At 41.0% G+C, this 13,369-nt stretch overlaps 1 protein-coding gene across 1 annotated transcript in view; it reads left to right on the top strand.

Annotated features, from left to right (window-relative positions):
* Positions 1-5,425: 5,425 nt before the first annotated feature.
* The window catches only part of LOC311045956 (major facilitator superfamily domain-containing protein 8-like), a gene marked incomplete at both ends in the record, with an annotated part of 29,503 nt that continues 21,559 nt past the window's right edge, over positions 5,426-13,369 (top strand). The window contains 4 exons of the mRNA XM_084058028.1: positions 5,426-5,501; positions 6,542-6,727; positions 9,293-9,355; positions 10,780-10,899. Coding sequence (XP_083914154.1) covers positions 5,426-5,501; positions 6,542-6,727; positions 9,293-9,355; positions 10,780-10,899 — 445 coding nt within the window. The remainder of the gene's footprint in view (positions 5,502-6,541; positions 6,728-9,292; positions 9,356-10,779; positions 10,900-13,369) is intronic.

Raw genomic sequence — 13,369 nt, 5'->3', positions numbered from 1 at the left:
TTCTATTTCAGCATACCAATTCCCCAGTAAGAGAAAGGCTGTAGCTTCCAATAGCTTGGAATCCCCATCGATGACGTCATTGGTAGGCAGGTTTCCGAACTGTCCATATTCCACCAATGAGACACAGAGCAAGCAGACAGAAATGGTCATCTTTTAATAAGCATTAGTGAGGCGGAGCAATTATATATGATGATAATGTAAAAAAAAATGCTGAAATGCTCTTTTAACCCTTTAAGACCGGGAACGCATCTGTGTCACTTTTTTGATTTGAGCTAAAAAGCATTATTTTACACTTGGCTATTGAAAAATAGCAGATCTACAAGCTCATAGCGCGGCACTAGGTGCCGCGCTATGAGCTTGTAGATCTGCTATTTTTGAAAAATCGTGAAAATGTGTGCAAATCTTTGAATATAAATAGTTTTAAAGCAATTTTTTTTAACTCGAATCTTTGCTTCCGGGGGTCCCTGGAACAACATATTTTTAGATGGGGGTCCGCGGCCAAATACATGTCATTTTGGGGGTCCTTGACTTGGAAAAAAGAACCACTGATATTATGGCGACATCATTTTTTTCAAAAAACTGTTGAATCCCCCAGAAGCAAAGATTTGAGTTCCAAATGTTTGCCTTTGTAACTCAAATCTCAAGATTTGCTAAAAAATAACGATTTTACAAAAATAGCAGATCTACAAGCTCATAGCGCGGCACTCGGTGCCGCGCTATGAGCTTGTATATCTGCTATTTTTGAATAGCCAAAGTGTAAAATTATGCTTTTTAGTTCAAATGAAAAAGTGACACAGATGCGTTCCAGGTCTTAAAGGGTTAAGCGGATTTCCCTCTTGTCTATGGCTTACCGCGTGTTTCGCCTGCGAGCTCCCTGCAGGTTGATGTTGACGGGGACACCTGAGGACCGCCGAGGGTCCGCCGGTTTCAGGAACATCCCCACTTCCTCTGACTCATCCGCAAACACACTCACACACTCACAACAACTCTATACACTCAGATGTACAGTATCACCGCCCCAACAAGCTGTTCCCTGTGTGTAAAGTCAGTCAAACATCCCTATTCCAGCGACCTAGGTCTTATCAGCAGCACACTCCAGCGTAGCATGGAGACCGATTTAAGAGTGGAGAGCAGGGAATTACCCTGCTGTTTACCTAGGCTCAAAGGTGAGCACCACACCTAACACCCTCATCTCTCTCCTGGGTTTCTGTAGCAGTGGTGGAAAGTAACTAAGTACATTCACTCAAGTACTGTACGATTTTGAGGTATGAATGTGTCCATTTTTTAACCCATTAAGACCTGGGACGCATCTGTGTCATTTTTTGATTTGAGCTAAAAAGCATTATTTTACACTTTGGCTATTTTTGAAAAATCGAGAAAATGCGTGCAAATTAATATATTTATATTATTTTAAAGCAAACATTTATAACTCAAATCTTTGCTTCTGGGGGTCCCTGGAACAACATGTTTTGAGATGGGGGTCCGCGGGCAAATTCATACAGTTTTGGGGGTCCTTGACATGACAAAGTTTGAGAACCACTGACATCTTAATCTCGATAAAGATGTCAGTGTTAATGGGTCTTAATGGGTTAATTGTTAATACTTCTAATCCACTACGTTCCAGAGGCAAATATTGCACTTTTTTTTACTCCCCTGCAATTATTTGAAAATTTTAGTTACTTTGCAGATTTAGATTATTATTACAAAACGTACATTAGCCACTTAAGCCCTATTTTATACTTTGGCTTTTCGAAAATAGCCGATGCACAAGCTCACTACTTAGACATGAAAATATGAGTGCTTTTCGTTCGGTGCGTACTGTATAATTTGATGCCCAAACATTTATTCTTTCACTCAAATAACACTTTGAATGGAGGCCTTTTTACATCTAACAGCATGGCTACGTTGTGGCATTGTTACTTCAATTTTCAATTCAAAGGGCTTTATTGGCATGAGAAAACATACGTTTACATTGCCAAAGCAAAAAGCACAATACAACAATACAGCAATACAATCAAAACAAAAAATGTACATTTGAAAGTCAGAATCTTCAATAGAACTTTTACTTTTACTCAAAATCCATCTTCCCACCAGTGTGTTTAGCTCGGCTCAAAGGTGAGCACCACACACACCTTCCGCTCTCATCTCTCCGGGGTTTCTATAGAAACCGACACAGGTACGCCAGGTAGGAGGACGCTAATGGTCTCCCATGGTGCACCTCATCGGAAAGCTGGGTTCCCTGCACACACACACAGGCACACATGCACACGCACACCGGCGTTCTGTTATGGAAAGTGCTGCCGCATGAATCCCTCCTTGATTAAGCCAATTTATCGCCTCGGTCGGGTGGAAACCTCATCTGTCCAAAACTGTTAATTTTCAGGATTCAAATACAGCAAAATTAGCAGATCTAGAAGCTCGAAACGCATGGCTTTCGCTCCGCGTTTCGAGTTGGTGGATCTGCTACTTTTGCGTTTGTGTGACGCTGTAGTGTGATCAATTAGGGCGTTAATTTACGAAGAAACACAAAAACTTAGAATGTGGAGATAAGAGGTTTCTGCCCGACAGCAACGATATGCAGAATAACATGTCATAAGGATGCTTTAGACCGCAGACTGAAGATTATGAACTGAAGCTGCTTTGATCAATTTGATAAAAGCGCACACACACACACACACACACACACACACACACACACACACACACACACACACACACTGGTAATGCAATATTTTATAAATGCCATTTTTACATGTTTTGCCACTTTTAATCCTCAGATTTGCAGTAGTTGCATGCCAGTGTCACAACGCGCCGGGTTGGTACAGTATAAACCGGAGACATGATCATACAGTAAATCAACCCTCAACCCCTTACTCCTACCTGAATCATTTCCCAATTCTAAGCCTAACTCTCCATGAAACAACTTTTTCTTAAATTATACTATATACTTGTGGGGACATTTGACACACACACACACACACACGCACACACGCACACACGCACACACACACAGTTCAACATACTGTTTGCCAGCTCCACTCCAAAAAGCAACTGTCGGACAGGGTTGCCAGATCTGCTTATTATAATTTCCCCGCAAGATTTATTCTGAAAATAGCCGATCTACAAGCTCACAGCGCGTCGCGTCGCGACGCGACGCGTTGTGAGCTTGTAGATCTGCTATTTTCAAATAGCTGATGTACATGTTAAAGCACTCATGTGGCCCATAGTCGCTTCTTTTGGGCTGGTCTTCCTAGACCTGGTTGCTTGTTTCTCTCAGAGAATCTGGCAACACCGCTGTCGGACTGCCCCACCACTTATTAATGCATTGTACTGGTGAAAAACGTTGCTGCGGTCTTCAGACGTTTATCAACAAATCCATTATTCATGACATTTCTATATCAAAACAACTTATATTATTCATGGCGTGTTGATTATGGGCGTTTAAATAACATATGGAGGAATTATGTTAATGCAACAAGCCCAAGGCTATAAGGAGTAGCACGGCAGCTTGTAAAATGGAACTGGCCTGTCAATAAAACAGACAGCACTGCCTCGCATAATGCACTCTGTACGGAATACCAATATTCAGAGTGTGAATATGAATAATATGACTAATGTTTCAATAGGTCTTCTTAGCACACACACGAACCCTAGCGTCCAGTGGTGGAGTTCATTTACAAGGCGTGTGTGTGTGTCAGTGTTGCCAGATTCTGTGAGAGAAACAAGCAACCAGGTCTAGGTAAACCAGCCCAAAAGAAGCAACGATGGGCCACATGAGCACTTTAATATGCATCAGCTATTTGGAAATAGCAGATCTACAAGCTCACAACGCGTTGCAATGCGACGCGTTGTGAGCTTGGGGAAATTATCTGGCAACCCTGGTGTGCGTGTGTGTGTGTGCACGAAAGTCCAAGGAGCTTGTAGAAACTTTTCACACCAAATATATTCTAACTGTATTTTCATAAATGAATGCCCTTCTTGATGATCATTCTACAGCGTGACCACAATTTCGTAACTCATTTCGAGCTTGTATTATTATTTTTTTGAATCCTGAAAAGTAACCGTTTTGGACAACACCCGACACGATAATGACAAACGACGCTATGAACGCTGTGTTCTATTTCTGTCTCGACGAGCTTGCTTTTTTTATTTTGAAGTATAAGTGTAAGAATAAGTGTAGCCTTTATGTAAATCATAACCTAACTAAGACGCAGGGAGGGTGGACGGGGGGGGGGGGGCCTAACTCTCTAAAGTGAGTGTCTTGTGTGAAGGAACATCGCTACCTTTGTGTTGTGGTGAGAGAACCAGCTGTCACTTGATGGCCCTGGAGAAAATCACATTAAAAATGCATCATTCGCCCCGGCGGTGTGCGTCTAGTCTACCTCACACACTGTAACCCAAGACTCGGCCTTGGGCAGCGAGGCCCGCTCACAGAGGTATAGGCTACTGCGGCGTTGTCGACTAGACCTGGACAAGGTTTGTGAACTCGTACTATAAAGAAACATTTCATGGAAATGCACTGCGTTGTTTGGTTTGTAAGCGCTGTGACTAACGCTTATTTTCTCAGAGATTGTTCTATAACGCTTATTTTCTCAGAGATTGTTCGATCGATTTAACTTTTTTGATTAATATAATATTTTTTTTCCCCCCAATGTTTTATATCATTGTTGTTCGGGCAGAAACGGCTTATCTCCATATTCTAACTTTTTGTGTTTTTCCGTAAATTAATACCCTACTTGATCATAACTACAGTGTCACGCAAAAAGCAATCAAAAGTAGCAGATCTACAAGCTTGTTCTGAGCTTGTAGATCTGCTAATTTTTACTATTTTTGAATTTGAATCCTGTGAAGTAACAGTTTTTGGACCATTTTACAACGGTGACGTGAACATACTGTATAGTGAAAATAGCAGCTCTAGACTGTATATCTTGTGAGATACACAAGCCCACAAGCTTGCGCATCTGCTATTTTCACAATTGTTAAAGTTTTTGGTGGATTAATTTCCCCCACAGCCTGTAATGACATGCCCAAAATAGGGATGGAGGATTATGAATTGATTCTTTTATTAGATTATCTTTTATCTATTCTTAATTTAATATTGATATGAATATATAATATATTAATATTGCCTTCTGTTGCACAGGTAGAAGAAACTCTACTTCACTGGAGAACAACTGCACTTCTTAGAAAAAGCATATCGTTTATCTTTGACCATAACAGAAGACTGCTCAAGTCTCCCATCTTTCTTCCCCCATAAAAAAATACTGTAGCAACAAAATTCCTGTGATTATCCGGAACAGCACTTCTCTAATTGGACACACAGCGTTCTCTATTTTCTTGAATTTCCTCTACTGAACGAGGTCGTTTTGGAACATGTGGAGGCAGATGTTGATGCCTAATAGCCGGGAAGTCTTTGAACGTATTGATGGATAACCACAAAAAACGGACGTTCACTTTCCTCACCATTGGATTGATATTTCTGTTGAGTGGCATCGAGTATGGTGAGTTTAGTTTTGATCTGCTTTTTGTGTAGAGTTGTCAGGATGTTATGCCGGTGATATGTGGAGTTTTAATCTGGCACACACACACACACACACACACACACACACACACACACACACACACACACACACACACACACCCCAGCGGTGGAAAGTAACTAACTACATTTACTCGAGTAGTATAATACTGTACTTAAGTAGGCTACAATATTTGTTTTTACTTGAGTATTTCCAATTTCAATACTTTTACTTACGGCAAATATTGTGCTTTTTATGCCACTTCAATGACTTGATTTTTTTTTGTCACTAGTTACTTTTGATTATTGTATTCCAAAACATTATTGTATTCCAAAACATGCACTAACCACTTATGCCCTATCGTGGAATTTTGAGAGCTTGTAGATCTGCTATTTTGTTTGACATTATGTTAAAGAATTTGAATACCTTTACTTTAAGCAGATTTTGATGCCAATATGTTTATACTTTAAAGGTAGGGTAAGTGATATTTTTTTGTAATTTTTTTTCTTTTGTTAAAAGGTTAAAGTACTATATTCTGATAGTAATCATTGCTACAAAGCGTTTGTTTCGTCACAGGGGTCTCTCCAGCTCTTTGGTAAGCAGAATATACGTACATTTTCAGGTAGGTGACAAAATGTAAGCCAAATAGGAGAGAGTACTGAAAATGCAGAGACATAGAGACTCTTTTTACTGAACACAACTCTATAGCAATGAGTACTATCAGAATATAGAGCTATTTAACACTTAATTTAACCAAAGTAAATCACTTACCCTATAAACTCCAGTAACATTCTGAATACAGGACTTTTACTTTTAACAGAGTATTTGTATATTGTGGTATTGCTAACCACTTAAACCCCAATAACGAAAGCTTTCCCCACAATAACGCGAAACAGAAAAGACCTTAGGGACTCCTCTCAACCATATAGGATTTAAGTGGTTCAGTAAAACATACTTTCTCCACCACTATGGCTATAGTAACCCCCCCCCTCTCTTTCTCTTTCCCTCTGTTTGTCTCTCAGCTGTCATTTTGCCGACAATATGGCGGTACCTCCAGATCTTGGAAGCCCCTCCCTATTTCCTGGGCCTGGGTCTGTCGGCCTTCAGCCTGAGCGGCCTGCTGATCGGCCCGCTGTTTGGCCTCTGGTCAGACCGCACCAGAAACACAAAGACCATCATCCTTTTGTCCAACCTCTTTGAGATCGCCGGTGAGCCATGATATACCCTTAGCTTAGCATGTTAGCCACAAAGGTGTCCTTATATACTACCTCCGTGTTTAGGCCGCCGTCCCGTTTCTCCACACTTGGCTCAGTGCACTAGGAGAGTGGTTCTCAAACCTTTTTTTTTATGTCAGGGACCACCAAATTGTTTGGCTATATGGCTCCCCATCTGAAAAGATGTTGTGCCAGGCACCCCCATGGGAGAAGATTTGTGTCTAAATGATAATTCTAAATGATTAAAAAATGTTCGTATCTCTTTAAAAAAAGAAAAAAGAAAAAGGTTGTTAAACTGATTGTGATGCTATATTAACATTTTTTGCCCCCTGGAACCCCTTCAAGGACCCCAGTGGTTCCCACTTTGAGAACCACTGCACTAGGATACTTACATATACATTATACATCATATTATAACGGGACACACTTTACAAACCTGTTATAGCAATGTCTGAGTCAGAATATTGAAGGTTTAATCTCCCGCTTGATAGCACAACAACAAGAAAAACATGTATTCATTGCAAAATGATTGTATTGTAATGGTTACTATGTGTCAGTTATGTTGGTTAAAACTGGTGGTGTGTATTTATGAGTGGCAGGAGGTTTTGTGTAATTCTGAATGTCAGACATTGATTATTTCCAGTTAAATGACATTGAGAATGGTAATGCCAGGACTTCAGTGAGTATATAAAGGTTCATACTGTCTAGACCCATGGTTCTCAAAGTGGGGTCCGGGGACCCCCAGGGGTACTTGAGGGGGTTCCAGAGGGTACCCAGCTAAATGATGGACAGGAACCAAATGGACCCTTATGGGTCTGTAACTCTGAGAGTGTACAAATGGAACCAAATGGACCCTAACGGGTCCATTTGGTTCCATTTGTACACTCTCAGAGTTAAATTAACATTGATTTTACAATAGGAATTGGGGTCCCAGAGATAGAAATGCCAGTAAATGGGGGTCTGTAGCCCTAATGCATGTCAAACTGGGGGTCCTTGAAATTAAAATGGTTGAGAATCACTGCAAGAGAGCTGTAAAAATCTTCTCTTATGGGGTTCCCTGGCTTATCCTTTCAAATGGGGGTCCGTGGGGTAATAAGTGTCAATTTAGGGGTCCTTGACATGAAAAAGTTTGAGAACCACTGGTCTAGACAATGCACACGGAGTACACTGTGCTTTGCTTTGACAAACAGGACACGCTTGTGGACTCAGAACAACGAGCACTTTAAGTGCCAAGCGTTCAAGTGTGGATCAAGTGTGGATAATGGAATGGGCCCGAATAAGCCAAAGCACTGGGTGCTTGCTGTGCACTTCATCCACACCTAAGCTATATAGCTTAAGTGTGGATAAAATGCAGTTTTATAAGACTGCTGGGGATATATAGGCTCTTTACGACTGCAAAACCTAACCCAGAACATTCCAGAACATGAAACTTGGAAGTGTGAAGTTCTGTGAAGTTTTTTGTTTATGTTTCCATCATAACCAAAACCACCCCTGAAGTTGGTGCCAAGTCTGCTTATTATAAGCGACTTTGTGCTTATTTTTTCTGTAAAGTCGCTTGTAAATATTGGCAGTTGTAGGTTGCGCTTTTTTGTGGGCTTGTTTCTAAAGAGTAGTTGCTTATTGCTTGCTTGAGTTGCTTCCTAATGTTGTTTAAACCAGTGGCTCTCAAACATTTTCATGTCAAGAACCCCCACCACATTGATATGTATAGCCCGCGGACCCCCATCTGAAAATATTTTGCGCCAGGGAGGGACCCCCATTCAAGATTTGTGTGTTTCAAACACTAGATTTTCAGGCCGCTAAAGCAGCATTCAAACCTAGTCCTATGTTGCGCTGATAAGGTCACTGAAGTATGGCCATTTGAACACTGTTAAACACTGCTATAACACTGCTGTGGAGCAGTGATGCGCTTGCAGCGCCCCAGGTCCACTGTCATACCTGTGCCTACCTTGCGTTCGGGAGGTAGCGGCACTTCCAGCTTGTTTCTCTCACATAATCTGGCAACACTGATTCCCACCACCATATCAAATAGTAACCAAATCAATTTGGCAATGAATACATTGCTCCAGGGGTCCTTGAGGGTGTGCCAGGAGGCCTCCAGCAAAATATTTGAATACAGTATCACAACCATTTTAACTCCTTTATCCATATTTTATACGTTTGCTATTCAAAAATAGATGTACAAGCTCACAGCACGTCACTTCGTGCCACAAGCTTGTACAGTATATTTTTACATTTTTTGAAACACCTTGAAAGTGTTCTTTTTAACACAAATCTTGTCTGATGGGGGTCCCTGACACATAACATTTTCAGATGGAGTTCCGCTGCCAAATATATATCAATTTGGGGGTCCTTAGCACAAAAAAGTTTGAGTACTACTGGGCTAAACCATGATGAACACACATTTGAGAGATTAATAATCACAAAGAAATTGACATTTAAAAAAAGTATTTTGTTACACATTGGACTGGAAGTGAAAACAAAGCATTAAGGTATATAATAAAGATTATAATTTACACAGGAAATGTCATCTGATATGTCTTTTCTTTAAATCTTCAGGTAACTTCATGTATTTCTTGGGATATTCAAAATGGTTGCTTTTGAGCAGTCGACTTGTAGCAGGTGACACACACACACACACACACACACACACACACACACACACACACACACACACACACACACACACACACACACACACACACACACACACACACACACACACACACACACACACTCTACTTGTGAGGACAAACATTTTAGGACGCCAATTTTATGAATTACATTTTTACTATTTCCATTTTTAACCCTTAGTCCTACTCTAAAACCGACAATAGCAGGTACAGTATTCAAGCTCACAGTCACAGTGTGACATGTTGTGAGCTTGTAGATCTGCTATTTTTTGTGCACAGCACTGGCGTGGAACTAAATATAAATCAGGCGTAGCTCCAACCCCAACTCTAATTGAATAAGCCAAACTCCCCAAATCGTTTTCATCCATAAAACCCCCATTTCTCTTGTGAGTACCAGGAAAATAGTCCTCATGTCTATTTCTCAAATTCTACAATACTTTTGGGGACATTTGGCCCTCCTAAGTATAGTAATGCTAGTATACACACACACACACACACACACACACACACACACACACACACACACACACACACACACACACACACACACACACACACACACACACACACACACACACACATTCTAGAGTAGGGCTCCAACTCAGCACAGGTCTTTGCCAGGTCAGGTAGGTTATTGTGGCCTCCTGGTGGCGCTATAACAGGCCAATGTGAAAAGGGTGGCATTTATTCCAAGGCCTAGTGGGAATGTGTGTGCAAAGTTTCACGGCAATCGCACGCTGCGCTCCTGATTTGAGGCATTTTGTTCAAAACTAGCCCCTCGTGCAAACTTTAAATGGCAATCTAAGCCAATCAGGATGGAATATGAATTAACGGACCGATCCGTCTTGATCACATGACTATAGAGATGCTGTGTACCGATTTGCATGATGTTTGGACAAATATCATATATATATCAATATGTAAGTCGGCCTCCTGGTGGCGCGAAAAATGTAGGGCAGAGGTTTTTCTTTGGCCCCTATTAAGTGAGTTTCACGCAGATCAGTCCAGTTATAGGTAAACATGCGAATTGGCCTGTTATAGCGCCACCATGAGGCTGATTTGAACATTTTCAAGTGGCATTTCTTCCTCAGCCTAGTGGGAATGCGCACGCAAATGTTCACGGTAATCGCACGCTGGGATTTTAGGCATTTTGTTCAAAACGGACCAATCCTGGTAACTTTGGAAGGTAATGTTAGCCAATCGGGATGGAATATGAAAAATTTCACAGATCCGTCGTGATCACATGACAATAGAGATACTATGTACCGATATCCGTGATGTTTGGCCCGGAACATTAGCTGCTCGCAGACAGGCGGACGGTCACACAGCCACACGTACACACGGACGGACAGGGTGCAAAACATAGTGCATTTCTGTTGTTTTTTTGTTCGTTGTTCTTGTGATGCATTTCAGGTGTTGGTGCAGGCGCCGGCTCCTCCATCTTTGGTTTCCTGACGCGGTGCACGCGCTCAGAAGAGCGCGCCGGTGTCTTCGCTGCTATAATGGCCTGTCGTCAGGCCGGCCTTCTCATTGGTCAGTATCTCAAAGTGATCGATGTTGTCAATCTGTCCATTTTTACTCAGTGGCGTGCACAGACATTTTGAGGGGCAGGTGCTCAAGTAAATTATACTTTTTTTTTCTTTACTTGGTCTGCTCTTTTTTCCCTCTACACCTATACCTCTTTGCCAAAAATAGCCGATCTACAAGCCCACAACGCCTCGCAGCGCGAGGCGTTGTGGGCTTGTAGATCTGCTATTTTTGGCTAAAGTTCTCCTCAGAAAAGGGATGCTAGGCTTCGAGTGGTTATGGTAAAAAGAAAAATCATATCACATAAAGATTTGGCGGACCCCCTGTAGTAACTCTGAGGACCCCCTAGGGGTCCCGGACCCCCAGTTGAAGACCCCTGCTGTAAACTGAAAAAAAGGGCACTTTTGGTCAAGAGGGCAAAGGACAGGTGCTGTAGCATCACCTAGAGTCTATCTGTGCACGTCCCTGATCAGAAGTGTTTTTTACATGGATTAAAGTTCTCAGTCAACACGACTGTCGGCATGGCTTCTATGGAAGCATGCTGCGCAGCGAAAACGGCCCATCTACAAGCTCCCAATGCGTCGCGCTTGTAGATAAGCTATTTTCGGTTGTTATTTTAAAATAAGAGCTTTTGAAGTGGTCAAACTAGCAATATGTGCAGAAGCATATCTTCCATAAAATCCTAACGGTCTGGGATATTTCATAAAAGCAAAGGTTAAAGCCTCAATCCGTGATTTCTTTACCTGATTGGCAGTATGATGAACAGCAGGAACAATATTACAAAAAAAACATAATGTTACATATTGTGCTGTTTAGGAAGCAGCGCTAGTGTGTGTGTGTGTGTGTGGGGACACATTAGGACACAATTTTTCTGTCGTGAGAATTTATTTTTCTTTAATCCATGTTTTTTTTGTCCTCTTTATACTTTAGCAGTGGTGCTCAAACATTTACATTTCAAGGACCCCCAGTTTGGCATGCATTAAGGCACGGACCCCCATAACATCACAGTTGGATTAACACCGAGGGTTTTATAGTGCGTAGATTGCGGTCCCAGAGATAAAACATTGTATGAAATGGGGGATCCGTGGCCTAATGCATATCGTTGCTTTCGGACAGGAAACCTATTATCTCCATATTTTTGACTTTTTTGTGTTTTTTTGTAAATCAACCGCAACGCGTTTTGAGCTTGTAGATCTGCTACTTTTGCTATTTTTGAATTTGAATCCTGAAAAGTAACAGTTTTGGACATAATGAGGTTTCCACCCGACAGAGACGATATCAAACTGGGGATCCTTGACGTTCAAACGCTTGAGAGTCAAGCATAGCCTGCTTTATCCTCCATTTAACCCATTGAGACCTGAAGCCCATTTTACATGTCTCCTAAATCTCAACAGTATTCTTAAAAAATGATGTTTCTATATCAGTGGTGCTCAATCTTTTTCATGTCAAGGACCCCCAAAATTATATGTATTTGGTCACGGACCCCCATCAAAATGTTTTGTTCCAGGGACCCCCAGAAGCAAAGATTTGAGTTAAAAATGTTCGCTTTAAAAATATATATATTCAAAGATTTGCACACATTTTCACGAATTTTCAAAAATAGCAGATCTACAAGCTCGTAGCGCGGCACTCGGTGCCGCGCTATGAGCTTGTATATCTGCTATTTTTGAATAGCCCAAAGTGTAAAATAATGCTTTTTAGCTCAAATCTAAAAATGACACAGTTCCAGGTCTTCATGGGTTAATCTAATGAATTAAAGCCAGTGAACAGTGAACATCATGTATTGAAAATGGCTTAAAACTAGTGATTGAAATCATAAACTCATCAGGAAAAGCTTTACTGAAGTAATACATAACCAGTGGTGGAAAAAGTACTCAAATGTTTTACTTAAGTAAAAGCAATACTGCAAAGTAGAAGTACTCTGTTACAAGTAAAAGTCCGGAATTCAAAATGTACTTGAGTAATGTACTTAAAGTACCAAAAGTAGAAGTACTAAATGTTTGAAAATAGCAGATCTACAAGCTCACTGTGAGCTTGTAGATCGGCTCTTTTCAAATAGGCTAGGTATAAAATAGGGCTAAAGCGGTTAATGTATGTTTTTTAATATAACAATTTATATCTCCAAAGTAACTAATAACTAAAGTCGTCCAATATTTGTAGTGGAGTAAAAGTACAACATAAGTAAAAGTACTGAAAATTGGAAATGCTCCAGTGAAGTAAAAGTACCTCAAAATTGTACTCAAGTACAGTACTTGAGTAAATGTACTTAGTTACTTTACACCACTGTACAATAACCCTACAGGTAAGAAGTGGGATCATTTTCTCATAGACATCGTCACGGTCTGATTTCTATTGGCAACCAATGTGGTTGACCGCTGTTGGCCATGAAAGATTATGCAGCTTTATGAGTAACTTCTGCACTGACTTCAGTTTTCAGACCGGGAGCTTTCCTATAACCTGCATAATTTATGATGGG

The sequence above is a fragment of the Gymnoscopelus microlampas genome, assembly GCF_963454915.1.
Source record: "Gymnoscopelus microlampas genome assembly, chromosome: 5".
Classification (NCBI taxonomy): domain Eukaryota; kingdom Metazoa; phylum Chordata; class Actinopteri; order Myctophiformes; family Myctophidae; genus Gymnoscopelus; species Gymnoscopelus microlampas.
Note: the sequence above shows the minus strand (reverse complement) of the source record. Positions and strands in the feature narration are given on the sequence as shown.